Genomic DNA, 25,752 nt, shown 5'->3' with positions numbered 1-25,752 from the left:
TGGCGGACTGATCTGCTGATTTGGGCTGGAAACAAATTTTTCCAATCATGTCCCATATAAAAATGACTATTTGAACATCAAATTCAAATTTGTATTTTGTAGTTATTGATAAATAATTGAAATAATTGAAATTTGGTTTAAACGCTGTGAATAATAATAGTGTAATTTTTCTGACCTAAAATATAAAATTAATTGGTTTGCTCTACATTGATACTTACTGTTCACATTTAATAGATGCTTTAGCACATTATCAGCTATCTTTTAATTTCTGGGTATTGAATTTGTATTTGACAAACAACTAACACCAACTCACCGATTTCGAATTTCAACTAATAAGGGAACACCCAAAGTATTGTTTATTGTCCTAGGTATAGAGACTGTATAATATTATGTGAGCATAACTTTTAACTTTATAAAAAGCTTGGGGTCATTGACATACTAAGCTAAAACGAAGTCTAAATCCTAGCAATAATAACTTAACGAAATTAACGATAATCATTTACATTCCTCCTCTCCTACTTGTATATTAATATTGCTTAATAATATTAATATTAATATTCTTGCTTATTAAACTTTTTACTTAAAGATTACTTCAGATTCAAATTGAATGTATATGTCCGAAGAGCATCTACTGTGAGTTTGAGAAGAGTTCTATAAAGAAGAATTATACAAAGACCGCGCTTATCTTCGGATAGCTAATCTTTTATTGCCCGCAAGTGGGTTAATACCGCTGGTCTTTTGTGATAAATTGGCCTTTATTTGTACATCCTTACAAAGGGCAAATAAGGGAATCTTCACATGGTCGGCTTATCTCAACCTTGACTCTAACTGGCGGGTAAATTCTCTTCGGCGACAGGTTTTCCGTGTTGTTGGCCTGGTTTATTGCGTCCGGGTCTGGTCCGTTTGTTCGGCCGACCGCCACTCCCAGCTCCTGGTTGATGTTGTTGCTGCTGATGGCGGGGCTGGGAACGTGGATGTGACTGTGCTCCTCCGCCATCCCAAAAATCAGTGGATGTATTTGGCTTTTGTAAGCTAATCGGAATATACATTAACGCTACTGATGCATTTGAAATCTCGTTCTAGCTTACCCATCTATAGTATCCGGCAGCTCGTCCAGACTCATGAGGATATGCAGGGTGGGTATTTGGCGCGTGACTATAATCTCCTCCAGGCCTTCCATTTGCGGCTTCCAGTGCTCCTCCACGCTTTACGTAGAAAAGTATAATAGTTATTGCACATTTGCTGCTTATTTCCGACTCACCTGGTGTAGGCCATGCGCGTCACCTGGTAGACGGGGTGGCTCCGTTTGAGGACCTCGGCACAGGATATGGTCTTCACCACTCCGCCGCCGGAGCCGCTCCACACCACGCATCTGTGCTCGCCCTTGTTCAGCGCCGCCTGAGCGAACTCAACCACATTGCTCACTTTGGTACCGCCTTTTACCTTCGCAAAAGAAATGGTTTCAGGCAAGGATTTGAAAAACTGTTTGTGCTACTCACATGCATCCACAAAAAATCCTTTTGGGTCTTTGGCATGCAGTCCTCGAATGGCAGATCGCTCTTGCTCAGCTCCTTCTCCACATTCTCGGCCTTGCGGTAGTGCATCATTTTGAGGCCTTCCGCAAAATCTGCAAACAAGATTGTTTCACTCTTTCAGAAATATAATCTCGCCGAAGCCCTTCAGCAACAACCTTGAACCTATAATGGCGGAAAAAAGAGCCCGGAGGTCCAGAATCTCGAGAACCAACTTAACAACCAACCACTCGTCGTAAACTGTCCGGAGCAGCTATTGCCCCCATCGCAGTCCGTGGAAATTGAATAATTGCTTGGTTTATGAGCCGAGAGAGCAGGGACAGAAAGGAAGAACCATTCTGCAAGTGGTGTAAGCAGCGATGTCACCTACACCTTTTAGGTGCGTCATGTGGCTCGAAAAAAGTTTCGAAAATCTTTGAAATCGGTAAGGGTTCAGTTAGGAATTTATTTTAGGACTGTTATAACCTTAACAAAACAAATTGAAATTTTTCCAAACATCGCATATCTGTTTCAAATTTAGAACGTTTATAAAAGACTTTAAAAAACTTTATTAAATAATATTTATTTTCCGAAATTAGTAATCAGAAGAATAATTGAAACGAAAAACATCAGTTTACCTTGAAATAGGGCAAACCCAGGGACAAACCCATGACGCTCTGCACTTTGACATAATTCATTTTGAAGAGGAGTTCAAGTAAAAGTCAATAAAAAACCATTTCTGCAGCAATTAAATGAGCGCGGATGCATGAGCGTTTTCGCAGCGTTTTCCCATTAAATAAAGCCCTGCTGCTGTCGGCCACTAGAAAACGGGGAATGGACTGGGGATGGGGATGGAGATGGGGCCAAAGGGAAAGGAGGTCACCGGGGGATGATAACCGCAGGAGCATGATGCCACTTGTTGAAGCTGAGGCCGAACAACATTTCCGTGCCCGGAGATGGTTGCTGCAGCTGAATTCGACAGCAGCAATGAAAGTTTATTAATGAACTTTCATCCGACAACGACAAAAAAACGAGCAGGATTCGGATGGCTGTGCGGGATGATGGTGGCAAGTACATGGGGCCACGTGTCCCAGACAATTCTATGGCCCAGTGCAGCCGGAACCAAGGAGCCCGGGTCGGGAAACGAAAACGGGCTGGAATTTTCCGAGAGGAATGCGTTGAAATTCCTTCGACTCCGCTCCTGCCTGCGCCTCTCTGCTCCGCCTGGGCCATCGTTGTCGTCATTCCCATCGTCATAATCATTTGGCATCGCCACCATTCCCATCAAGTACGTTCCGAACAATAATTCAATTTGGCGCGGAAGTTATTAATAAAACGATTCGCACCCCGGCCAAGAACAAGTGGGAAGTCGGGACGTGGGAAGCTGTCCTGTCAGTGTATTTTGTTGTGTGTTTATGACAACACGTTCTTTAAATTAACTCATCCATGGCGAAATTGAGTTGCTATTTAAGAGCAAATTGGGTTTGCTAATCATTTAACAGTTCGAAACTCAATTTACCACAGCTATACGCAGCATCAAGCATACGCACCGTGCAACCACAAAACACATGGGCAACGGTGGTTATTTAATTTCTCGCCCATTCTATTCCCTGCATATCTTCACGCACAACGGAGGCGGATTTCGAGCCCCGCTCCCACAGCTCACAGCTATGAATGAAGCGTCGCAAGAATTCCATTTATTTGCCATTTCAATCGCACCAAGCAGCACCACCCACCCAACCAGCACCACCAGCGCCCTCAGCCTTCAGCCCGGCTCCGACCCACTGAAGTATGCATTCATTAGACATGCCAGGGCAGCCGAAGGAGCAGCAGCAGCCACGGCAGCCGCGACCGAGCTTAGCTTTTGGCCAGACCGCAGAGAAAGGATCAGTTTGGTTTTGCCAGTCGGGGCCAACGGTTCGTGGTCTCGGGTTCGGAACAAAAGTCGCCCATCGGAATTTGCTCAGCACAAGTAAGTGCCCCGGATCCGGAAGTCGATTCGATAATGGATAATGGTGAAACCATGCGGGAATTGTATACTTTACAAAGCCGTAAAACGTGGCTAAGGAACCGCAGTTTAATTACAAACAAAAATACTGTTTATGCTAACTACATGTGATTAAAGCAAGCAAAATTAGGGAACAACGCACTATCTCGAGAAAAATAAATCTAAAATAGCGCCAATTTATAGTAAAGTTTACAAATCAGAATTCAATCAGCGGTTTCAAAAAAGCCACAAATAAAGCTCTTGCCGAAATAAATCAGATCCTAAAAATAACATAGCAATGAAAACGGAATAAATTCTTGCTTGCCAACAAACTGTTACGTATTTTTGAACAAAGCAGACTCTATATGAAAACCTGCCTAGGAAAAGAGTTTTCTTTGTTCTCACAATTTTCAAAATCATTGTTGTTCCTCCAGTTTCTAAGTTTTTAAAAAATACTCGGTGTAGTCGAGAAAAGGAAAACCAATTCAAGGAAACACAACTTTTAAGCACACGGAGCACATTATGAAATCGGGATTTTAGAATAAGTCGACCGAATTAGAATTCCCGTGTCTTTTATTACTTTTTTCGACAGAACTTAAACTTTATAATGTAATCTTTATTAATGAACGAAAAACATGTTTTTTTCTAAACAAAATGCTTACATTTTGCAAAACTTTTTTATAAAAAATAGTCAGAACGAATAGATAATAATAATTCGGGATAAAAAAGAAAGAAAAATATACATTTGATCATAAAGTAGTCTCTTTCAATTTTAATTTGCTCAAAACCAGACAATAATAATTATTATTATATACTATATTAGCTGCATTATGTAGTATATGGTATTATATAGTAGGAATAGTCAGCAAGTAAATTGAAAATAATGAAAAATTATAGTTTTGTTGTTCCTAATTATAAAATGTTCTAGCTCGGTAAAAAACAGTTTTTTCAAAACGATTTAATTTAGCTAATTTCCTGCATTGATTTAATTTAATTTTAAAGCTCTGTCCAAAAATAAAGAAACATCTTTGTATAAATACACAAAATAATAGAAATAATATCCGGAAATCTGGAAATAATCGACTCCACAAATTTTGGAAAATTTGTTCATTCAATAAAAATTGAATATATATGCCCCACTACTCTGATTCATTGTACAATTTTTAAACTTTTTATAATAAAGCTCACCGTGGGAGTAAACGAAAACAGAAAAATAGGAAAACACTCAGAAAGGCGATTTGGAAAACCCACCGAAAATGGACAGCACCGAATTTCGAAAACGTGGCATGGAAATGGTGGAGTACATCTGCAACTATCTGGAAACGCTGAACGAGCGCCGGGTCACGCCCAGCGTGGAGCCTGGATATTTGCGGCACCTGTTGCCAAGTAAGCCACGAACATGCCCCCAGAATCTGGTCTGTTTCTCCCTCACCACCAATCTCGCACAGCTGAGGCACCACAGGAGCCGGAGGACTGGGACCAGATCATGAGGGACGTGGAGGACAAGATCATGCCCGGCGTGACGCATTGGCAGCATCCGCGCTTCCACGCCTACTTTCCGGCGGGCAACTCGTTCCCCTCGATCCTGGGCGACATGTTGGGCGACGGGATCGGGTGCATCGGCTTCTCCTGGGCCGCCAGTCCCGCGTGCACCGAGCTGGAGACCATAGTGCTCGACTGGCTGGGCAAGGCCATCGGTCTGCCGGACCACTTTCTGGCCCTCAAGGAGGGCAGCACCGGAGGGGGAGTCATCCAGGTAACATTATACTTGTATAAGACGACGGAACTCTCTTTGGTCCGGTATTTAGAACGTGAAGAAGACCGACCTAGTTTTTAGTTTTTAAATATGTAAATATAATATGACATTGACTCTTTGGACACCAGACTTCCGCATCGGAGTGTGTGCTGGTCACGATGCTGGCTGCCAGGGCACAGGCGCTCAAGAGGCTCAAGGCCCAGCACCCGTTCGTGGAGGAGGGTCACCTGCTGTCCAAGCTGATGGCCTACTGCTCCAAGGAGGCGCACAGCTGCGTGGAGAAGGCGGCGATGATCTGCTTCGTGAAGCTGCGCATCCTGGAGCCCGACGACGACGCCAGTCTGCGCGGCCAGACGATCTACGAGGCCATGGAGGAGGACGAGCTGCAGGGTCTGGTGCCCTTCTTCGTCTCCACCACTCTGGGCACCACGGGCTCGTGTGCGTTCGACAATCTGCCGGAGATCGGCAAGCAGCTGCAGCGATTCCCGGGCGTCTGGTTGCACGTGGATGCCGCCTACGCGGGCAACAGCTTCATCTGCCCCGAGCTGAAGCCGCTCCTGAAGGTGAGTGGCATGCCCACGGCACGCACGGCCAATCTGACTGGATTCCATTCGTAGGGCATCGAGTACGCCGACTCGTTCAACACCAATCCCAACAAATGGCTGCTGACGAACTTCGATTGCTCGACGCTGTGGGTGCGGGACCGCATCCGGCTGACTTCAGCCCTGGTGGTGGATCCGCTGTACCTGAAGCACGGCTACTCGGATGCGGCCATCGACTATCGTCATTGGGGAGTTCCACTCAGTCGGCGTTTTCGTTCGCTGAAGCTGTGGTATGTAGCATGTGCCATATGGGGTCCGAAAGCCCTCGATAGCCAGCCAAGTGCGAATGGGTCTGTTGACTGTGGCCGACAATTGAATTGTTTTTGGATTGGAGTGGAGTGGCGTTAAGTATGCTGACTTGTTTACTCAAATTATGCCCTCGTGTATTTGCTCGCGATTAGTTGTTAAAGCAAGGGTTTCGGTGCTCCGTGTGTGTCGAATCTATCCCGCAGATGAGATGAGTCCACACCGAAATATGACAACGCCAAACAAGCGTTTATTGCTAATTGTGACCACCCAAAAGAATATTATTTGCCCAACTCCACTCTGAGTTTGCCTGTGGAATGACTTGTATGATTTCAGGTTCGTGCTGCGATCCTATGGGATTTCCGGGCTGCAGCATTACATACGTCACCATATCAAGCTGGCCAAGCGGTTCGAAGAGCTCGTGCTCAAAGATAAGCGCTTCGAGATCTGTAACCAAGTCAAGGTGAGACGCATTTGCTTTCGTTTCGTTTTCCATATGTGTTTTAAGTTTTATTTTCGATCGATTCGGTTTCTTTCGGCAATTAATCATGCTCAGAGTTCAAAGCTCTTTTGTACACCCCACGAAATGTGTGGGGTTTTCATTTGCCTCCGGCAACCGGGTGGGTGTGCGGGTCCATTGTGCGGACCAAGGGCCGAGCGCCCATGTAAGGCCCAAAAATAGTTGGGAAATGGATTGATTGGTGGGTAACGCAAGTGTCCGGGGCCCAAGCTCTGGCCACGAAGACGTGAACTTGTTCACACCGCCTTGCAAACGAAGCAAACTGAGCAAACGTGCGCAACTACACGCCAAATTCCGCAGAGAAACGGGCGCAAAAATTGATTTCTTTTTCGACCCGACAATGGAAGTGTTTTGGCATAATTGCTATTGAAAATCATTTAGAGACAGCCACAAGTGATTCATTCAGTCAGCGACTGACACATGAACGTTCGAACTCGTTGAGCGTAAGCGTGGCCAAGTCAATTGGCCGATTCCATTCGATTCGGTAGCGGATCTGCAGATAGTCACGTTGTCGTTTTCCAACTAATTACACATTTCGGGAGTAAAGATAAACCAAACTAGCTCATTGTTAGGATTTCTTTGTATCTTGCTCAACTTTCGCCAGATAAATCATATACTAATGATTTAAATCGATGGAGACTTCGAATCACACTATTATTTTAGATGTTTTAAATACCTTCATGTTTTGATTTTTCATTTTTAGTTTGTTTTTGGTCATTCGCCGCAGATTTGTGGAACCGAAATAAATAGTATTTGATTCCATTAGCTGGGCCTGGTCTGCTTTCGGCTGAAGGGCTCCGACAAGCTGAATGAGAAGCTGCTGAGCATAATCAACGAGTCCGGCAAGCTGCACATGGTTCCGGCCAGCGTGGGCGATCGCTACATCATCCGGTTCTGCGCCGTGGCCCAGAACGCGACCGCTGAGGACATTGACTACGCCTGGGACATCATCGTGGACTTTGCCAACGAGTTGCTGGAGAAGGAGCAGCACGATGAGCTGTCCGAGATCATGAACCGCAAGAAGCAGGACACGCTGGCCCAGAAGCGCTCCTTCTTCGTGCGCATGGTCAGCGATCCGAAGATCTACAACCCGGCGATCAACAAGGCCGGCACACCCAAGCTCTCCATGGAGCTGCCCTCGCCCGTGGTGAGCCGCGGCAGTGCCCCCATTATCCGGACCCAGAGTTCGGTGGACCACAACTCGTGGATATCCTGGCCGCTGGCATTCCTCTTCAACAGCAACAACGAGGAAAAGGGCAGTAACGTCTCCTTGCGGTGAGTCTTGTTCGAAAGTATCCCATTGTAATGGTTTTGAAAACTATATTAAAACAAACCACATCCTGTAATTGCAGATTCCGACATCTGGACACCAACGTACGTCCATCGTCGTCGCGACGAAACTCCGGAGCCGGCTCGTCACCCTCTCCGGAAAACGAGCTGGACTACGTGAACGTCCAGCAGCAGCAGCAGATGGAGCAGCGATCGCCACGACGATCGCCCATGGCGGTGCGCAAGGCATCGTCCACGCGGGACAACCTCAACTAATAATATTCACTCAGTTTATGGAAACACTATAATACAGTATTAGCGCTTCCTTAGGTCAGGCGCCTAGTTGAATTCTAGACCAATCTACAATGCGGTGGCTCGCCACAGTAAAAGGCTTCTTCTGAATTCCAATATTGAAACTTTATAGTATACTATGAGTGCGGTGGCGGAAATATCAAACGAACATCTTTCTTGTTTATGAATTGCAATAAATATTATTTCATAATAATATAATATAATCATACAGGGCTGAAGTGCTCGGTTGAACACAGCATGTCAACCCATTAGCAAAAGTTGTATTGGACTCTGTTGAATCAACATTGAAAGCACAAATATGCTTAAATACTAACAAATGGTAAACAGAAATATCCTGCTTTTCTTTGCTTTCTTGCGCAAGGTAAACAGACGAATCCAAATCATCATGCTGATGCCATTGATATGACGTAGCATCATTGTCGATCGGCATGAAATCGGAAATGGAAACGTATAGATGTATTTACTGTGCACGGACATGGACTCCAAAATGTATAATGACTCATTGGACAGACCTCATATATTTTATACCATTTATGAAGATGATTGCACGCTGTTGGGCAGGAGAACCGCGGTTCTAAGAAACTGTCGGCTCTTTTCCTTTTTGAGTGGGCTCCTTGAAATCCATATTTCGCCCGAACACTCTCACCAACTGGTTCAAATAGGCCTCCTTGTCCACGCTTGAGTAATTATCCAGTCGACCGTTTTCCATGTCCCAGTTCAAATACGTGGGTGCGCGCAACTTCGATTCGACGTTAGATGCCTCCGTTTTGGTCGTGCTCCTCTGGGTCTCCGCTGCTCTAAGTGTGGGCAGATCAACTGCGGATTTATGCAATAAATTTCGGGGAGCACTGTTCGCTGTATACGCATGCAACTGGATATGTTCTAAAGTCAGCGGCTTATCGTCTTTGGGAGCCATCTGCACATTACCAACTTTTTGGGTTGCTCCTGGAGGAGCTAATTGATTTGGATGGGTTTCTAAATGCGAATTGTAGTGCTGTGTGTAGTATGGGCTCGTCTTTTCAATCATTCGCTCCAGTATTTCGTCATAGCTTTGTGTTAACTTCCCTGGATCCTTGACTATTGGAGTTAGCTTAATCTGCCTACGGTATCCTGGCTGATCCTGACCGGTGGCTACCTGTTGCAACTCTTCCAATCGCCGTTTCATGGCCAGCAGCTCTTTCTCCTGCTCACCTGACTTGGCCTTGGACTTCGCCTTCGTTGCCTGGCCTTCGATGACTTTCAACTGCTCCAAACTGGAGAGCATGGAGCTCGTTGACATCTGAAAGCCACGTTGAATATTTGGGTAATCATTTGACATTTCTTTGGATCCTCCTTTCATAGTGTTTGTGTGATCCCTTTTGGCCCTTTTTATTCGCTGCATCAGGGCGTCCAGACTAGGCTTGATTCTTGACGCATCCTCGTAGTTTCTGGGCAGGAAACCTCGTTTTTTCAGATAGAAAACTGGATACTCCCAGTTCTTAATCAAATTTTGGACGACCTCATTATAGGCCTGCAATGGGTCGTCTGTCAAATTTGCTGTGAGTCTTGACTTGGCATTGGCCTTTTGAAATACAGTCATGGAGCTGAGCACGAAGACATACCTGTGCCGATTGATTGGTTAGGGAATGTTTAAGGAGTAGTAGAAATGTGTAATAATTCACCATAGAACAAATCGCATGGCAACAGCGAGGAAATGAATCGTTGTTATTAAAATATATCGTTTATGGTTACGTTTTGAAAAATAGGGTTAGGCTATAGAGATGTTAGAGAACTTTTGAGCAAAAGGTGATCTTTTAAAGATTCTCCAACCGTTTCTCATTAAAATCGTAACCTTAATAGCTCGAATCTTTTACGCCAAATCACGAAATCTAAACTTGGAAACGGGTTCGGGTTGATTTAATTAAATCGCCGAATAACCTGAGCCATAATCTACTGGCGCCAATTAAATTCAAAGTATCGTCTGTCAAAATCTTTGACACCTCCAACCAAATAAACCAATAAATAAATACCGTACCCATAAATTAGTATGCCCCACCAGAATGAATGAAATGCCTAAGGTATGATCTGGCAAAATCCAAAACAAGCGAAATTGCCAAAAATAAACGAAAACAGAAGAGCCACGGAGCACGAAATCTTCATATGCAGTATCCGTCAGCTATTGTCAAGCACGCGAACCATCAGTAAAAAACACATATATTATGCAAATTTTGGGAAAAATCTACAGGCAGCCCTCGAACAGACAGACAGACAAGGGAGTCTGCAAATCAATTTTCCCAAATCTCAAGCCTAATCACGTTTTTTTCACCTCATCCAACAGAAATCCCCTTTTGTAGATGCTGGATTCGTTTAAGCAAATGTATCTGAACTATATGGTGATTCCCAATATTAGGCGCACTTTAAACTTGTTCCCACACAAACTGGAACCATATATGATTCCAATAACATCGAAGTTAGGGATGCTCGACTGTAAAGCGAACTCATGGGAATTTTGATCGGTGTTTGGCAGTGCCAACTGCCATAATTAATGGTTAGACAACAAAAGCGTTAGCCGCGCTCCCAACACACATCCAAACACACAGCCGGCTTGGAGCAGAAGCAGCATCAGAAGGCGGATGGATTCGATGGATGATGGCAATGGCCCTCGAGCATTTCGAAGTGTGACCGCGTAAACTGAATACGAACTTATATTTAGAAGCACGACGTCATCCGCGGTGTCTGGCACTGTGAATGAAAGTTCCGGCGAAGCTCAGGCCCAGAAAGAGGAGCAGCGAAATACGTCAAGTCACGGTGTTGGGGCGATCTCTGTCCCGCGGTCTCCGAATCTCTAGCCGCGGACTCTGCCCCCCACCGCCGAGCGGTGCTTCAAGGCGCGACGCGTGCGCCGGGTGAGTCAGCCAAGCCATGGCTTCCAAAGTTAGGTTCAGCCCCTTTACAGTGGTCGGACTGGGCTTGTTTCCGAACAGAACTTGCAAGATAATAGCTGCAGGAGGTTATCCATTGATTCCGCCAAGCTATCGTATATTGTTATTTGGTTTGGCTTGCTTTGTATCTTAGAGATAGATCTAAGTTAGTTAGTTACTTATTTAGTACGAATGAGGAGGCACTCCCTCCGATTATAACAATGTGAGATTCTAGCTGTGTTCCCAAACTACCTGCGAGTAAGCGGTTGCATCCTATTCATCTAACCCTCTTGAGAAGGTTGATGGACCGTGTACCATTAAACATACAGACTGGAAGGTAAGTATAGATCATTACAGGGCAGAGTTAGGTAAGCACTTGTCGGCAATTAGCACCCAACCAAATTGCGGGGACCTCATGCTGACTCTGACAACAAACCCATTCATTCGTTCGGTCTGCCCACCCACACCCATTATCTGCCAAGTTCCCGCGCCTCGCAGCCTCGCAACAAATCGGCGATTTTCATTTGGCAGCGATTGTTTATTTTGATATTAGTGTTTTTGTATTTCACCTAGCAGGAGATTCCATGAAACAATGGGCGCTCTTCACAGCTACGTCATCAGTTCGGCCTCTTGGCAGGCTTGGCCGTTCGTACATCCGACTTTCTGCTAACGCATTTGGTCAATGTTTGGACACTTGTTCGCCACTTTTTTTTTTGGTACTGGAAGTGATTCCCCACTGGTTGCCATAAGCCACGGAAAGTTTCGGTATTTCTTCAAGAGATTAGAGCATACAAGTTTGTTCTCTTTCACTGGCTCTTTGCACACTGTTTGGACGTCCCGGACATACGGCAAGTTTGGGAAATTTTCTAAAACCCCCAAAAGTTCCCCGAAGAGCCATGCGTGTCAGAATATTCATATTCGAAGCCAATTTAAATGTCATAAAAGTCTGCGAAAGGTATCGAAAAATTTATTGAGGTAGGTATTGAGCACGATTAAAATATCTGTAAGAAATCACGCGATTAAATCCGAGTTTATACCTGGAAAATTGGCGATAAATTCACTATAGCTTAGCATTTCGAGCTCGCGAATATCACTCTTCGTGAATTCCTCAATAATGTTCAGAAGCTTTAATAACAAACTACTTTGGTTAATTATAATTAATAATTTGACCACATGTTCGTAGGAAACCACCGTCTGTTGCTCAATCACACTTCGAATGGAACTCACCATATAATTAAGCCAACAGCTGGAAACCCTTGCGCACCAGGGACTTTTTCGCCAAGCAAGATAATGCTCCGCCCGACGCGAGAGCCGAACGAGAGATGTGTCCATAATGACCAAAGCGGGTTTCCCAGCCAAACGGAGTCCGATCCGAGTCTCCGGGCCAGTAATTTGAGTGCGATCACGAGACAATCAACGTCAGTACGAGCACCGAGCACAGCACACCTCGCAGGTGTCGGTGTCAGAAGGGGATACATCCGAGCACAGAGAGAAGCCGAGAGTAGCCGATCGTGCGATGGAGCAACAGGCCGATCGGTGCCATATAAAAACGATTCCGGCGCAGTGGCCAAGACATTCGCGTCAAGGAAGCTGACCTGCAACGAGTGTGCGGTGCGAGATAGCCGGGATTCGAAAGTGACCGAGATAAGCTACTGTGTACCGTGTGAGAACCTAGTATCCGAGCACTAGAGATACAAGCACCAAGCACCAACAGATACTTCTTAATAGACTGCAATTTATTTGAACAAGGAGATAAACGAAAAGTGTAAATTAGACAAAATGGATGTGGAAGAGTTTCGCAAGTACGGCAAGGAAGTGATTGATTATATATGCCAATATGGCACTAACATAGAGGAGCGTGACGTGGCGCCCACCTTGGATCCGGGTTACCTCAAAAAACTGCTACCAGGTGAGCATGCAATGGGAAGAAGTGTGAAAAAACCAAAGACCCGGCAAAAGCTAGAGACAAACATCGAAATTATTTAGTTATTTTGTGTCAAGTTTGTGATGGCAGGGTCATACTTTCACAGGTCCTTATTTTCGGGCACATCTATAATTATATGCGATCAATGATAAAACAATATAGTTATCTAATAACAAATAGAAAATAGGGGATTCTACTGACAATTTACACCAAGGCACGGCATGGAGTTTTTAAGTTCCCTGGGTAATAAACCCATTTTTGAATACTCTTCCATTTTAGAATCTAATTTGTCTGATTGTTTTCGCAGAATTCCATTTGAAAGCAGAAAAAAAAAGTTTAATTATAGCACTAGTGATAAATTGTATACACTAATTTGTTAACTATGCCCAAACAAATTAGCAATGATGCCGAAAATATTTCGCTTGCGCAAAATAATCAAAGAAAGACAGACCAGAGCAAAAAGCAACAAGCAACTGAATGCCTCTCAAAAACTTGTTAAATCATGTTGACTAATTGTTTTGCCCGCTGCCGAAGAGTCATGTGAATAATGTGCGAGTGTAAACTATTCGAAAATCCCCAGCCCACGGATTCAAGTGCCCCGCAACGAGGTGCGTGGGTGGGTACGGCATAATTGGGGCACACTCGACAGCCATCTCTCCGATCTTCGATCTCCGGCCACCTCAGAGGTTGGCAGGTTGGAGAGTAGGTTTCGCTGGCGAATTTCAGGCGAATTCCGCGCAGTTGGCTAAGTTAAATATTTACGCCGGAATGGACGCCGCAATCCCGAGTTCAACTAAACAAATCAATTAATTATGCATACGCAAACACACACCTTGCGTATAGACTTACTTGTTGATCTTTCTACTCACTGCCAAAAACAACAGACCCGCCATAAATACAGCCTTTGCTGGCCGCCCAAATTTATGGGTGATAAACGAAATATTTAAGGCCCATCCCACTAATCCCCGACTGCCTGTTTATCTCTATCTTCAGCCGACGCTCCCCAGTCGCCGGAGCCGTTCAAGGACGTGCTCGAGGACTTCGAGCAGAAGATCATGCCGGGCGTGGTGCACTGGAACCACCCCAAGTTCTTCGCCTATTTCCCCTCGGGCAACTCCTTTCCATCGGTCCTAGGCGACATGCTAAGCAGTGCCATTGGTTCAATAGGCTTCAGCTGGGCCAGCTGTCCGGCGGCTGCCGAGCTGGAGACGATCGTTATGAACTGGTACGCCAAGGCCCTTGGCCTGCCAAAGGCCTTTGTTTCGGATGCCCCAGGCAGCACAGGCGGCGGCGCCCTCCAGGGATCCGCCTCGGAATGCGTTCTCGTCTCTCTGATCACAGCCCGCGCCCGGGCCATCAGCGAGCTGAAGGGTCAGACCAGCGTTCACGACAGCGTCTTCCTGCCCAGCCTGATCGCATACGCCAGCCGCGAGGCACACTCCTCCGTGGAAAAGGCCACCAAGATGGCCCTGGTGAAGCTCCGGATCATCGATGCCGACGAGCATGGACGCATGCGCGTTGACCTACTGCGCCAAGCAATTCAAAACGATGTGAACGCCGGCTTGACACCCTTCTTTGTAGTGGCCACTGTGGGTACCACCGGCGGCTGCGCTTTCGACGACATCACTGAGATCGGAAAGGTGTGCCGCGAGGTGTCGAGCATTTGGCTGCACGTAGACGGCGCCTATGCGGGAAACTCCTTCATTCTGCCCGAGATGCGGGTCTTTTCGGCCGGACTCGAATACGCCGACTCCTTCAACACAAATCCCAACAAGCTTCTGCTGACGAACTTCGATGCCTCTGCCCTGTGGGTGCGGGATGTGATGAACCTTAAGAGCGCGCTGAATGTGAATCCCCTCTACCTGCGACACGAGCACTTGACCGGAGTTGACTACCGCCACTACGGCATTCCCCTGAGTCGCCGATTCCGGGCACTCAAGCTGTGGTTCGTCTTCCGGACATACGGAATTCGAGGACTACAGGAATACATTCGAAATCACATGGCGTTGGCTAAGAAGTTTGAGATGCTGGTGCGGAAGGATGAACGATTCGAGGTTCGCAACGACGTTCACCTTGGCCTAGTTTGCTTCAGAATGCGGTAAGTCTATTATCCGTTAATACTAACTGAAGAAAGAAGCTCTGCTTCGATTTTATACGAATGATGGTATTTAATGGTGTACTCAATCTTATCTACAGAACTGGAGACGAGCCCAACCACATGCTGCTCGCCCAGATCAACCACTCGGGCAAGATGCACATGACGCCGGCCAAGTTCAACGGCCGCTACGTGATCCGCTTCTGCGTCACCTACGAGCATGCCTCTGAGAAGGACATCCTAGATGCATGGACCCAGATAAAGTGCTTTGCTGAGGAAATACTGCGGGACCACCAGCTGGAGTCCAGCTCCGTGCCAACCACGCCTGAAGGCTCAGAGCGGACCAGCTCAGAGCCAGTGGCTCCAGTGGCGGGCAAGCCACCCATCAAAAAGAGGCTGACCAGGACAAAGTCGTTGCGCTTCTCCTTCACGCGCAGCATCTCGCGGGAGCAGTACCAGAGCCAGAGCGAGCACCTAATGGACGGGTGCACACCCATCCTGGTCGTTGATCCCAAAACTCTTCAGGAGAACTTCCAAAAGGCGGCGGATGACAATGACAGGAACAACAGCAATGGCAACGTAAAACTCAAAGATATATCAGACGTGGATACGGACGAGGCGAGTAACTGAGCGTCGACCCAAAAGGGATTTGCGGATTTACCTCTACCTAGTATTAGTTGTCGAGCTGAAATGAGGCATGAATCAATCGACTACCGACTAACATTGCTCAGTTTGAATTTAAGAACATCCATTTATGTACTTTTAGGGCCTTAGTTGTTGCTGAATATCATGTAATTTAAAGATAGACTCATTTGCATCTGCTTATACCTTTTAGCTACCTTAAGTTACTGTCATGAACAAAAGCACTTATTTATAAACATTATCTCGGCATTTTCTATGCAAGTTTCTAAAAAATACAAACATAATACAACGGAAAATGAATCTCGTGTCTTGAAATGGGGGTTTCCAGTGTCTTCCAAAAGGATACATTTAAGCAAACCAGAATGTACAGAAAACTGCAATTTTCAATAAAGCTGTGCAAACGCACACAATACCAGTTATCGTATACCATAGTCGGATATGGTTCTCAAAAATACGTCATTGGGATTAAGATCCCCGGGAATCTGCTGTCCCCAAAAATTGAAATCTATTCTTCACAAAGCAGATCTTAACGTCAGATGGGGGTCATTGTCGTGCATATTTTTCAAAAAATGAGATCAGTATTACCGCAGTGATATTTTTTAATATATTTTATTGACCTGTGAGTCTTTTTTGTGAAAGGGACCTGACTGACCTTTCTGGACGCACCCATTACCATGCTCTTTGGTTATAAAGGTCAATTGTTGGCCGTCCTTTCTTTAAAGACGTTTTTCTTGATTACAATGCTCACGTATATTTATTTATTATTACACGGTTGTGTAATATGTCGATCATGTGTCTTCCTTCATCAACAGAGAGGGCTAATTGGGGCAATTTCTTTCCAACAGAACTCCTTAAACGGCTATTTACGGAATCCCTGCCAAAGAGCCTATCCAAACCCCAACTGGGCGATCTTTGGAGGACTCAAATAGTTTATTTTTTGAAATCTTTGTATATGATGTATGTCCTAATAAGTTTGTTTTAAAACGTCACAAGATCTTAAAAGTAAAAACTAATTATAAGTAAACTAAATATGCTAAGGTATACAATTATTGCTTGCTACTGCACTCGCTTGTTGCTTGCATATCTTCATCTCCCACTTTGGTACAAATGTATGTACAGCTGTGTTCAAAAAATAGCAGTGCTTGGGACCTGCGAGTTTAAGTTAAAAAATTCCTATGATTTACAATTTTAATGGTCAAATTTTTTTTATAATATCGTTAGGTATTTAATTTCAAACAATTTAGCAAATGTTTCACTTTTATTTCTTCAATAGTTTCGAAAATATAGATAAAAACAACAAAAGAGGCAGAAATTCTGGTGTTCAATGAAATAGCAGTGCTATGAAAAAATAGTCACAAAATTCAACATGACTTAGAACTAACATAGTTTTTTTTTTTATGTGTTAATTAGGGTCTAATACTTGGTTGGATTGCCTTTGTTAGCCAGTACAGCCTTACACCCACGTGACATGGAGTCCACCAGGACCTGCCAACGTTTGGGGGGAATTTTTGACTATGCATCCTGCACAACTTGCCAAATCTGAGCCTTAGACGTCGGGGAGTTTTTCGACACATATTGTTTAATGTCCCCCCACAGGTTTTCAATCGGGTTTAAATCGGAAGATGATGCTGGCCAGTGCATTACATCTATTCTATTTCGGGTGAACCTATTCTTAGCCGATGAGCTTCTGCGTTTCGTATCATTATCCTGTTGGAATGTCTATTTTAAGGGTATATTATATTCAGAATATGACAGTAAGACATCACTAAGTATATTTGCATATGCGTTTTGGTCTATAATACCATAAATCATATGTTATGGACTCATACCATTGTAAAAAAAACAAGCCCATACCATAATTTTCAGTCCACCATGGTTGAAAGTCATCAGTGAGTGTTTTGGGTGGTACTCCGTGTTTGGAGGTCATCAGATATACTGGAGTGAACCAGTTCCACCAAATAGAACTATTTTTGACCCATCAATCCAAAAGATATTACGCCATTTGGAGACTGGCCAGATTAGGTAGGTCTTACGGAAGCTTAACCTTGCCTTAATATGCCTAGGGCTAAGTAGGGGATCCTTTTGTGGACTCCTCTCACAAACATTTTGATTCAGTAGTCATCTCTGAATAGTAACGTCGCTTATTCCCAAGTTCAGCTCAGACTTTATGTCCCCAAAGGATGCAAAAGGATAGACTTTGCTGTAACAAACTATGCGCCGATCCTCTATATCTGTGGTTTTACGTATGGTACCACGGTTTTCGGGCTTCCATTCATATTTAATGGCATTGGATACCATTTTGGCAGAACATTCAAGGGTTTTTTGAATGTCCTTATATGTTTTTCCTTCCTTTCTAAGCTTAAAAATAAACATTCTTTTCTCCTGGGAGCAGTGGTGTCCTCTACCCACTAAAATAAATTTTTTTGAATTTTTTTTTAATTTATTGCCCTTTAAAATATACGAATTATCTTAACCAAACTCACTTTTTAGAAAATATTGAACATTTCGAGACTTTACGATGGACAAAACCAGAGACTGCTATTCTTATGAACAGCCTAAAAGTGGTGAATTTGCTCAAGAATGTAAATAAAAAAAGGATAACATGAAAAACTGACGGGATTTTCTTTTTTTCTATATCTATACATTCCATTTTACAAAAATAAGTGGAATAAAAAGTGGATTCCAAAAAGGGACATGGAGAAATACATTTGTGTTTCTTAGTTTCCATCGCACTGCTATTTTTTTGAACACAGCTGTACGTACATACAGATGCAAATGTTTTGGATCATTCTGTTTCTGTTTGATAAAAGGGGACGTACATATGTATGTAAGTTGAAGAATTTACATAGGCATATCCTATCAGGAAGAAATCCTGCCGATCGGACGCAAAATAAGTTAGTAATCTGGTATTGAGCAACTTGCCAATAAAAATAAACAACTAAAAATAATGCCGAAACAATATCCAATAATAATAATATTTATGCACTACTTAATGAACTCTACCCATCAACTCTATCAATCCAATCATAAATACACTCACCTTAATAAATATTATTTAAACAGTTTCACCAATTTGTGCACAGCAAAATATAAACAAACACTTGGCACACGTGTGCTATCGATATGACCGGCTTATGATGCTATCGACTTGTCGTGCATGCTGACCTATCGTCATCGAACCATCGTAATAAACATAAACAAAAATCTGCCGGCTTAGGAAAATCTCAATCTTGACTTGTTAGAAGTTTATAAACAAATAAAAATATTTTTAAAATGCCTAACTGGAATCAAATACAGTCCCAACTGAGAAGCTCCAACAATCCCGTCGTTTTCTTCGACATTGCTGTAGGCACAACGGTGAGCTAAAAACAATCTAATCATAATCATTAACTTACGCGTTCTAACGCCTTTTGTGTGCAGGAAATCGGACGAATGATATTCGAACTCTTTGCGGACACAGTGCCCAGAACGGCGGAAAACTTCCGGCAGTTCTGCACGGGCGAGTACAGACCGGATGGCGTTCCCATTGGCTACAAAGGCGCCAGTTTCCATCGGGTGATCAAGGACTTCATGATCCAGGGCGGCGACTTTGTGCAGGGCGACGGCACCGGCGTGACCAGCATATACGGCAACACCTTCGGCGACGAGAACTTCACCCTGAAGCACGACTCGCCCGGCCTCCTTTCCATGGCAAACAGTGGCAAGGAGACGAACGGATGCCAATTCTTTATCACCTGCGCCAAGTGCAACTTTTTAGACGGCAAGCACGTGGTGTTCGGTCGGGTTCTGGATGGACTGCTCATTATGCGGAAGATCGAGAACGTGCCCACGGGCCCCAATAACAAGCCGAAGCTCCCAGTGACCATTTCGCAGTGCGGGCAAATGTAGCGCGGAGTTCTAAATGTTGTAATAAAGTCTCTATTATGTCTTTTTAAACGAAGCTATTAGTTTTCCTGCCGTTCTGGTTACTGTCAAAGGCGGCTTTCGCTTTGACTTTCGATAAAATACATTACATTTTTTCGCTTTGTTACAAATTACATGAAATATGTCAGACAAATCGCCAGATAGCTTTGCGTGCTTTCAGGGCTAAGAATGTCTTAGATAATACTAATTGTAGAATGAATAGCCGCCGGCCGCAGCCTTCTCCTTTCGCAGGGTTCGACAGTCCTCTATCATGAAGCTGAAATAAAAACACATGTAGCAATATTAAGAAAAAGTAATATTTCTACGCACTCATAGTAGAGGGATGCCAGAGGAATTGTTGCCAAGTGCCACAGAGCATGAGCATCAAGAATCCAGAGGATGGGCGGGAAGTCAAGCAGTTCAAGGCTCATGGCCAACGCCATGAGAATATAGAAACGCAGGATCCTTCTAAAATAGGGCCTGCGGGTGCGCACAAAGTGACACCAAACGAACCATCCCACTGCCGCTATCACTCCCGTGGCCACGTTTACCATCATGTTGAAGGCATAGTTGAACCGTCCCACACTCAGGTAGGCAAAGTAGTTAATGTAGTAGGAGAGGAAGGCCAACGTGATCACACCTCGCAGGAACAGCGAGTAGCGGTGCAGCATCCGCATGACCATGACGTAAAGTGAGCATAAGATGATGGAGTAGGCAAAGGCGTAGTCCAGCAGCTCGGTCAGTGGAAAGTCCCTTGTGTGAAAGATGGCCGACCAGATCCAGCCGTTGAGACTCGTCTGGAAGAGTAAGGATAGAGGTAACTTAGTAAAACGACTTCTTTGGCTGATCGTGTAAACAAAGGCATACCACTGCGAATATGTGGGTCAGCATATAGCAGGGACTGTCCGGACGCACTTCTCGGCGGAACTTGCGTAACAAGCGCAGGTGAACGACAAAATTCAGGCAGGAGAAGATAACTGAGGCCGGCTCCTGCATGCCCAGCAGGCGGAGGAAGGGCCACTTGCCGTAGAACTGCGGAATCGGCCAACCGCGTTCAAAGAAGGCGAACACCGTTCGCCACATGCATCCATACTGACACTCGTCCGCGCAGCTCCACTGGAAGAGCCGGTCGAACACCGATTGCTGGTAAAACTTGACTGCCTGCTCCTGGATCTCCAGCCCGTCTGCCAAGGGAAGGGTGCTCGTAAGACTTGCAATTAAAGTGGAAAGCACTCCTCACCTGCCGAGCAGTTCGTTCGCTCGCAGTTCTGTCGACAATTGTGAAAAAACTGTGTGCGGTCGCCGTTGGAGGCTTGGCAGGCGGCCACTAACGCCCCAAGGAGCAGGACTATTGCACTTAAATTACGACTAGACATGACTAAAACTAGTTAAACGCGCCTTCTCGCCGACATCCACCCAAAATATTTTGTAAACATTGCACTATTGATTAATCGCCGTGGTGTTGATGCTATCGGTTCGCCGATAGTCGTTAGCATGCGTATGTGACCATTTGAAAATACCAATGAAGTTATAAATAAAACTTATTTTTCAACCAAAGGAGGAATATTAAACTATTTAAACTTGAATTGAGTCCAAGTAATAAATTAAATTATTTATCTGCAGAAGATATGATGCACATCGTTAATGCTTTTTATCGATAGCTCACGTGCATAGGCCTCCCAAGAGCGACCATTTGTCATATGTCAAAACATTTGCTCATCTGTATCGTAGTTTCTGTGTTTTTGCAGTGTTCGCCCATTAAAGCGAGAAGAGCAGTACAAATCTAAGCAAAATATGCTCAGTGAGCACTGGATGTACTTGAATGATCAACGTTGGATGGCCCAGGACTGAACTCAGAGGGCTACAGGCTCGGCAGGTGGAATTTTACCATCAGAGGCAGTGAAAGAGACGTACGCGCACTGGTGCAGCATTATCATATCGTCAGCAATGCTTCTGCCAGATGAATGCAGTTTTATATTTAGAGCATGACTCACCTAGAAGCCAGTTAGAGAGCCCGCCCCCAACCGGATGTCCAAATATCTAAGCAGTCAGAGAGATGCCCTTTCCGCACCCGCGCTTCCAGTAAGCAGGGAAATCCGGGAGCCACTAAAATCCCAAGGGGTAAAGGTAACAATGTCTATTTCATCGTGTTATCAGTTGGCTAATCTTGGAACCAAATTCTTTAGCAACGCGAGCCACTGGTCTTTTTCATCATGCGACTGAACCTAAAAGCCGTGCTGCTTGTCCTCACGGTGGCTGTGGTGGTGATCACTCTTGGCGTGTATATGCGCTGCGCCGCCTTCTCCTTTTCGCCGGACTTGGTGCGACCTCTGGACCGGTCCGCAAGGCAGTCCTCCAGCGGAGGAGAGACTACAGCGCTGCACGACATTGAGTGCTCCATTAACCAGGAGTACACCGTGCACTGCAAGCGAGACGAGAACGCCAACGAGGTTTACGTTCCGTTTTCCTTCCTGCGTAACTACTTCGACGTCAGTGGAGCAGTTTCCACCAACAGCAATGAGGTGGCCAAGTTCAACTGGGTGCACAGCACAGCCAAGGTTAACCTCCCCAGGGGAAAGTATGATGCGCGCGGCGTCTTTATGTACTTTGAGAACTACAACGTGGAGGTGCGCGACCGGGTGAAGTGCATCAGCGCCGCGGAGGGCGTTCCAGTGAGCACGCAATGGGAGAAGCGTGGGTACTTTTACCCCACACAAATTGCCCAGTTCGCGTTGTCGCACTACAGCAAGAACCTCACAGAGCCGGCGCCCAGGGTTCGCGTGCTGGAGGACGGCGACGGGAACCAGATGGAATGGAGTACGCCCAAGACCAGCAACATGAGCCGCATTTGGCACCACAAGTTTAACACCAGTGTTGTTCAGTTCGAGACGGCACCTGGTTACGAGGGCGTCATCAGCATTGCTCTAAACCAGACATTGGATCTTCTGCTCAGCGTTGATCTGCTGCTGGTAACCAATAGCAGCAGTCTCATGATCACCGTCCAGAATCGGGATACCCGTCACACCTACAGCCTGCACTACATACCCGCAGATCTGCTGCTGAGCGTGCAGGATACAAACATCTACTACGGTCTGGGAGGCTCGGCACTGAACAAGTGGCGCCACATCACTCGAGACTTGCACATTGATCTTCAGAAGGGCGTCATGGGTGACAAACGCTCGCCGTTAAAGATACGCCGCTCGGATCTGGAGGTAATATCTATTGGCTTTCTGGGCCTCGGCTTCTTCGACAATATCACCTTGTCCACCAGTGACCATCTGGCTCACTTCTACGACGCGGCTGAGTGGTTCGTCCACAACCAGGACCCCAAGACGGGCGGCTGGACCAATCCTGTGCGTCGCAGCCTCAACGGCTTTGCCGAATTGCGCCCGGGGTGGATATCAGCCATGGGTCAAGGCCACGCTATTTCAGTGCTGGCACGAGCCTACTGGCACTCCGGCGGAGATGAACGCTACCTTCGAGCGGCTGCAGCCGGACTGCAGCCTTATAGGGTATTCTCCCGGGACGGCGGCGTTCTGGCGCAGTTCATGGACAAGTTCTACTGGTGAGTACAAGATCGCCTGCATACCATACAGCGTTGCTGGGTAAATCGTTTTTGAGAACCAAATTTATTCAAATATCGAAATTCTTTGTTCGGCTTTTACAGGTACGAGGAGTACCCCACCACGCCACCCTCTTATGTGCTGAACGGCTTTATCTATTCACTGCTGGGTCTCTACGATCTCAACAGCACTGCCCCGGGAAAAATCGCCCGCGAAGCTGGAAAGCTTTTCGCGCAGGGCATGCACTCCCTTAAAAAGATGCTGTTGCTATTCGACACTGGCTCCGGCACCAGCTACGACCTGCGCCATCTCAGCCTGGGCGTGGCTCCTAATCTGGCGCGCTGGGACTACCATGCAACGCACGTGAACCAGTTACTTCTGTTAGCCACCATCGACAGCGATCCATTAATTGCACAAACTGCGGAGCGCTGGAAGGGCTATATGTTTGGTCGTCGAGCCAAGCACAACTGAGAACTAAGGAAACTGGCGGTCTATCGCCGTCGAAAAAGTGATATTTTTTAGGGCCTACGTATTGTGCTTAACCATTCAAAATGGTTGCACCAAACGCCATGTCCTTTCCACAACCTCACACTCCTGATCTGGAAATAGTTTCGTGTTTCTATTGTGTTATTTCCGCCCTCGTATGTGTGCTGAAGTCCTTATTTAGCTTGTCTATCTGGGCGCCTAGTGTTAAGCTGTTGTACCTTTACCTTTGATTGCTTAATCAGATGTTGGCCTCGTCTACGAAAATTTGTTAATTCCCCTAATGATAGATCAATTGTTTGCCCGAGAGGAGATGCCCGCGCGCCTTCTGGACAATACTTTAAATGAATATTTAACCGTTTTAGTTAGATTTTTTACTGTGCAAACTAAGTAGAGTTTATAATTACACATCCCTGTATAAAGTAACACAGAGCTTAGCGTACTAGATTTAGAACGTAGTTGGTATCTGTTAGATACAACCGTAGACTGTTGTATTTAGTCTCCCGTGTAGAGGCAATAGTAGCGCTCCCACTCAATACTAACTGCCCGAACCCAAAAACCGATGCACGATAATAACGACTTCTATATGATAAGCCTGTAATGTAATGTATTGTAGTGTATGCCACTTGAGAACATCATGTACTTCTCGCCACTTAAACGATGCCATTCCAATCATAATTTTATTTTAACTCCTAGGTTTTCAACATCGCCGAGAGGCCGTCAATTAAGCAGAGAAATATACCCTTTCGAATGTAATCTTCGTATCATTTATGTGACCCACTACTAATCCCAAAACGAGACTGTTAACGAAAATATTTGATTTTAAATATTATGTTAAGTGAACCAAATTAAAGTACTTAATTTTTGTTCTTTGTACTCGTGTATTATATCATTTGGTTTGTGGTGTGGACAGCTATCGTTTTGTGAACCGTTCACAGATATATTCTTTGTTATTCGTTTATACACAAACTGATAGACAATTTATTTACAATTTGGTTAATTGTACTAGCAAAGAGGTTTGTCAACGCAACGTACACAACTTTAACTTAAATCACTAAAGAAAAAACATCCCCAAAATTCATCTGGTCAGGACCGATCCGAGGTGAGCACGTGGGAACGGATTGAGGGCGGACCACTCCGTCGACGCACCTCCTGGATGAAAGCGTTTTCCATTTGATCGCAGATAAGGTCAAAAAATATGTTGGCGACGTTGCTGTGCAGGAGGGACTTGAACTCGAACGAGACCTTGAAGTCCAGCACGCAGGAGTTAGGTATGTCCTTGAGGCCCGGCTTAAAAGACCACTCATTCAGCAGGTAGTTGAACAGACGTCCATCGTGGCACTCTGACTTAACCAAGCTGGGCGGCACCAGGGTCACCTGCGAGGTGTACGCCTCGTTAAGCGGCGGAAAGCCGACGATGAGGTCCGCCTTGAAGCCTCCAATTCCCTGGCTGTGCACATCGGAGCGCTTCACATACGGCACGAACTTGTGGTAATTGCTGACGTCGGAAACCACGCTGTACATGTCCTGCATGGAGTAGCTAGAGCAGATGGTACTTGAGAAACGATTTCACCAAGTGCGCTAACATTTCACTTACCCCACAAGCTCCTTTTTGGTGTACCAGCGGTGTTTTTTGCGGAAATCATTGAATGTTATGTAGGACCGGTGGATGCTGCTGGAGAAGCTGCGCTGGTGTCCTCCACTGCAACAGGATAAGAGCAATCTGAGTGTCACGAACAATTTTGCTGCCGCAATGTTACGGGTTTAAAGTCGGCCACGGGTTATGTAATTTACATTTACCTGCTGACCTTGTTTCAATAAGGGGCCATAGGATTCTGACGTCCAGTGCTTTTAGTGTGCTACCTTTTAGCATTTTAGGCAAAGCTGGAGCGTTGGGATGCGGATGCCGAATAGGTATGTAGGTAGGTATCAGCCCGTATCTGAAGTATAGGACAAACTGTGTCGTCAATTCAGCTATTTTGTAGCCAGATTAACCTATTCACAGCAGTACTGTTCTAACGCCAATTACCACTGCTCAC

At 45.4% G+C, this 25,752-nt stretch overlaps 8 protein-coding genes across 11 annotated transcripts; 4 read left to right on the top strand and 4 right to left on the bottom strand.

Annotated features, from left to right (window-relative positions):
* Positions 1-316: 316 nt before the first annotated feature.
* Positions 317-18,895, bottom strand: LOC117136177 (ribonuclease P protein subunit p25-like protein). The gene is made up of 5 exons (XM_033296919.1): positions 18,805-18,895; positions 1,500-1,627; positions 1,262-1,443; positions 1,089-1,205; positions 317-1,032 (listed from the first exon to the last, which is right to left on the bottom strand). Exons 2-5 carry the CDS (start codon positions 1,605-1,607, stop codon positions 825-827), a joined length of 615 nt encoding a protein of 204 aa, XP_033152810.1. The 5' UTR covers positions 1,608-1,627; positions 18,805-18,895; the 3' UTR covers positions 317-824.
* Positions 3,417-8,248, top strand: LOC117136169 (tyrosine decarboxylase). The gene is made up of 8 exons (XM_033296911.1): positions 3,417-3,483; positions 4,682-4,884; positions 4,947-5,254; positions 5,383-5,817; positions 5,872-6,086; positions 6,439-6,565; positions 7,389-7,897; positions 7,975-8,248. Exons 2-8 carry the CDS (start codon positions 4,755-4,757, stop codon positions 8,165-8,167), a joined length of 1,917 nt encoding a protein of 638 aa, XP_033152802.1. The 5' UTR covers positions 3,417-3,483; positions 4,682-4,754; the 3' UTR covers positions 8,168-8,248.
* LOC117136172 lies at positions 8,253-9,955 on the bottom strand. Its single transcript, XM_033296914.1, has 2 exons — positions 9,865-9,955; positions 8,253-9,804 (listed from the first exon to the last, which is right to left on the bottom strand). Exons 1-2 carry the CDS (start codon positions 9,879-9,881, stop codon positions 8,778-8,780), a joined length of 1,044 nt encoding a protein of 347 aa, XP_033152805.1. The 5' UTR covers positions 9,882-9,955; the 3' UTR covers positions 8,253-8,777.
* LOC117136171 (aromatic-L-amino-acid decarboxylase) lies at positions 12,834-16,165 on the top strand. The gene is made up of 3 exons (XM_033296913.1): positions 12,834-13,012; positions 14,021-15,125; positions 15,224-16,165. The coding sequence occupies exons 1-3, from the start codon at positions 12,883-12,885 to the stop codon at positions 15,750-15,752; spliced, it is 1,764 nt and encodes a 587-aa protein (XP_033152804.1). The 5' UTR covers positions 12,834-12,882; the 3' UTR covers positions 15,753-16,165.
* A 43-nt stretch (positions 18,896-18,938) lies between the features above and the next one.
* LOC117136178 (peptidyl-prolyl cis-trans isomerase H) lies at positions 18,939-19,704 on the top strand. Its single transcript, XM_033296920.1, has 2 exons — positions 18,939-19,121; positions 19,185-19,704. The coding sequence occupies exons 1-2, from the start codon at positions 19,038-19,040 to the stop codon at positions 19,650-19,652; spliced, it is 552 nt and encodes a 183-aa protein (XP_033152811.1). The 5' UTR covers positions 18,939-19,037; the 3' UTR covers positions 19,653-19,704.
* LOC117136173 (post-GPI attachment to proteins factor 3) lies at positions 19,663-21,123 on the bottom strand. The gene is made up of 4 exons (XM_033296915.1): positions 20,908-21,123; positions 20,535-20,851; positions 19,998-20,464; positions 19,663-19,944 (listed from the first exon to the last, which is right to left on the bottom strand). The coding sequence occupies exons 1-4, from the start codon at positions 21,041-21,043 to the stop codon at positions 19,872-19,874; spliced, it is 993 nt and encodes a 330-aa protein (XP_033152806.1). The 5' UTR covers positions 21,044-21,123; the 3' UTR covers positions 19,663-19,871.
* A 239-nt stretch (positions 21,124-21,362) lies between these two features.
* Positions 21,363-24,589, top strand: LOC117138160 (D-glucuronyl C5-epimerase B). Of its 2 annotated transcripts, none has more exons than XM_033300038.1 (3): positions 21,363-21,788; positions 21,854-23,232; positions 23,335-24,589. In XM_033300038.1, exons 1-3 carry the CDS (start codon positions 21,696-21,698, stop codon positions 23,699-23,701), a joined length of 1,839 nt encoding a protein of 612 aa, XP_033155929.1. In that variant the 5' UTR covers positions 21,363-21,695; the 3' UTR covers positions 23,702-24,589. The 2 variants fall into 2 exon arrangements, with proteins under 2 accessions (XP_033155929.1, XP_033155928.1); XM_033300037.1 differs by having other exon boundaries at positions 21,363-21,794.
* On the bottom strand, positions 24,575-25,683 carry LOC117138163 (coenzyme Q-binding protein COQ10, mitochondrial). 3 transcript variants are annotated; one of them, XM_033300043.1, is made up of 3 exons: positions 25,514-25,683; positions 25,311-25,458; positions 24,575-25,253 (listed from the first exon to the last, which is right to left on the bottom strand). In XM_033300043.1, exons 1-3 carry the CDS (start codon positions 25,584-25,586, stop codon positions 24,800-24,802), a joined length of 675 nt encoding a protein of 224 aa, XP_033155934.1. In that variant the 5' UTR covers positions 25,587-25,683; the 3' UTR covers positions 24,575-24,799. The 3 variants fall into 3 exon arrangements, 2 of the variants coding, with proteins under 2 accessions (XP_033155934.1, XP_033155935.1); XM_033300044.1 differs by having other exon boundaries at positions 25,311-25,415; positions 25,522-25,681; XR_004459183.1 differs by having other exon boundaries at positions 25,161-25,253; positions 25,311-25,415.
* Positions 25,684-25,752: the final 69 nt, after the last annotated feature.

The sequence above is a fragment of the Drosophila mauritiana genome, chromosome 2R, assembly GCF_004382145.1.
Source record: "Drosophila mauritiana strain mau12 chromosome 2R, ASM438214v1, whole genome shotgun sequence".
NCBI lineage: Eukaryota > Metazoa > Arthropoda > Insecta > Diptera > Drosophilidae > Drosophila > Drosophila mauritiana.
The sequence above is the reverse complement of the archived record's forward strand: the minus strand, read 5'-3'. Positions and strand labels throughout refer to the sequence as shown.

Bases quoted from the DNA above. Each gene is read 5' to 3' on its own strand.
- LOC117136178 (XM_033296920.1), top strand. From the start codon at position 19,038: ATGCCTAACTGGAATCAAATACAGTCCCAACTGAGAAGCTCCAACAAT. The intron at 19,122-19,184 runs GTGAGCTAAAAA...TTTTGTGTGCAG, and splicing joins ACATTGCTGTAGGCACAACG to GAAATCGGACGAATGATATT.
- LOC117136173 (XM_033296915.1), bottom strand. From the start codon at position 21,043: ATGTCTAGTCGTAATTTAAGTGCAATAGTCCTGCTCCTTGGGGCGTTA. The intron at 20,852-20,907 runs GTGAGGAGTGCT...TTCCCTTGGCAG, and splicing joins GCGAACGAACTGCTCGGCAG to ACGGGCTGGAGATCCAGGAG. The intron at 19,945-19,997 runs GTGCGTAGAAAT...TTTTTATTTCAG, and splicing joins CTGGCATCCCTCTACTATGA to CTTCATGATAGAGGACTGTC.
- LOC117138163 (XM_033300043.1), bottom strand. From the start codon at position 25,586: ATGCTAAAAGGTAGCACACTAAAAGCACTGGACGTCAGAATCCTATGG. The intron at 25,459-25,513 runs GTAAATGTAAAT...ACATTGCGGCAG, and splicing joins TATTGAAACAAGGTCAGCAG to CAAAATTGTTCGTGACACTC. The intron at 25,254-25,310 runs GTAAGTGAAATG...CATCTGCTCTAG, and splicing joins ACCAAAAAGGAGCTTGTGGG to CTACTCCATGCAGGACATGT.
- LOC117136169 (XM_033296911.1), top strand. From the start codon at position 4,755: ATGGACAGCACCGAATTTCGAAAACGTGGCATGGAAATGGTGGAGTAC. The intron at 5,255-5,382 runs GTAACATTATAC...TTTGGACACCAG, and splicing joins CCGGAGGGGGAGTCATCCAG to ACTTCCGCATCGGAGTGTGT. The intron at 6,087-6,438 runs GTATGTAGCATG...GTATGATTTCAG, and splicing joins TTTCGTTCGCTGAAGCTGTG to GTTCGTGCTGCGATCCTATG.
- LOC117138160 (XM_033300037.1), top strand. From the start codon at position 21,696: ATGTCCAAATATCTAAGCAGTCAGAGAGATGCCCTTTCCGCACCCGCG. The intron at 21,795-21,853 runs GTAACAATGTCT...CAAATTCTTTAG, and splicing joins TAAAATCCCAAGGGGTAAAG to CAACGCGAGCCACTGGTCTT. The intron at 23,233-23,334 runs GTGAGTACAAGA...CGGCTTTTACAG, and splicing joins TTCATGGACAAGTTCTACTG to GTACGAGGAGTACCCCACCA.
- LOC117136177 (XM_033296919.1), bottom strand. From the start codon at position 1,607: ATGATGCACTACCGCAAGGCCGAGAATGTGGAGAAGGAGCTGAGCAAG. The intron at 1,444-1,499 runs GTGAGTAGCACA...TCTTTTGCGAAG, and splicing joins AGGATTTTTTGTGGATGCAT to GTAAAAGGCGGTACCAAAGT. The intron at 1,206-1,261 runs GTGAGTCGGAAA...TTCTACGTAAAG, and splicing joins ACGCGCATGGCCTACACCAG to CGTGGAGGAGCACTGGAAGC.
- LOC117136171 (XM_033296913.1), top strand. From the start codon at position 12,883: ATGGATGTGGAAGAGTTTCGCAAGTACGGCAAGGAAGTGATTGATTAT. The intron at 13,013-14,020 runs GTGAGCATGCAA...CTCTATCTTCAG, and splicing joins CCTCAAAAAACTGCTACCAG to CCGACGCTCCCCAGTCGCCG. The intron at 15,126-15,223 runs GTAAGTCTATTA...TCTTATCTACAG, and splicing joins CTAGTTTGCTTCAGAATGCG to AACTGGAGACGAGCCCAACC.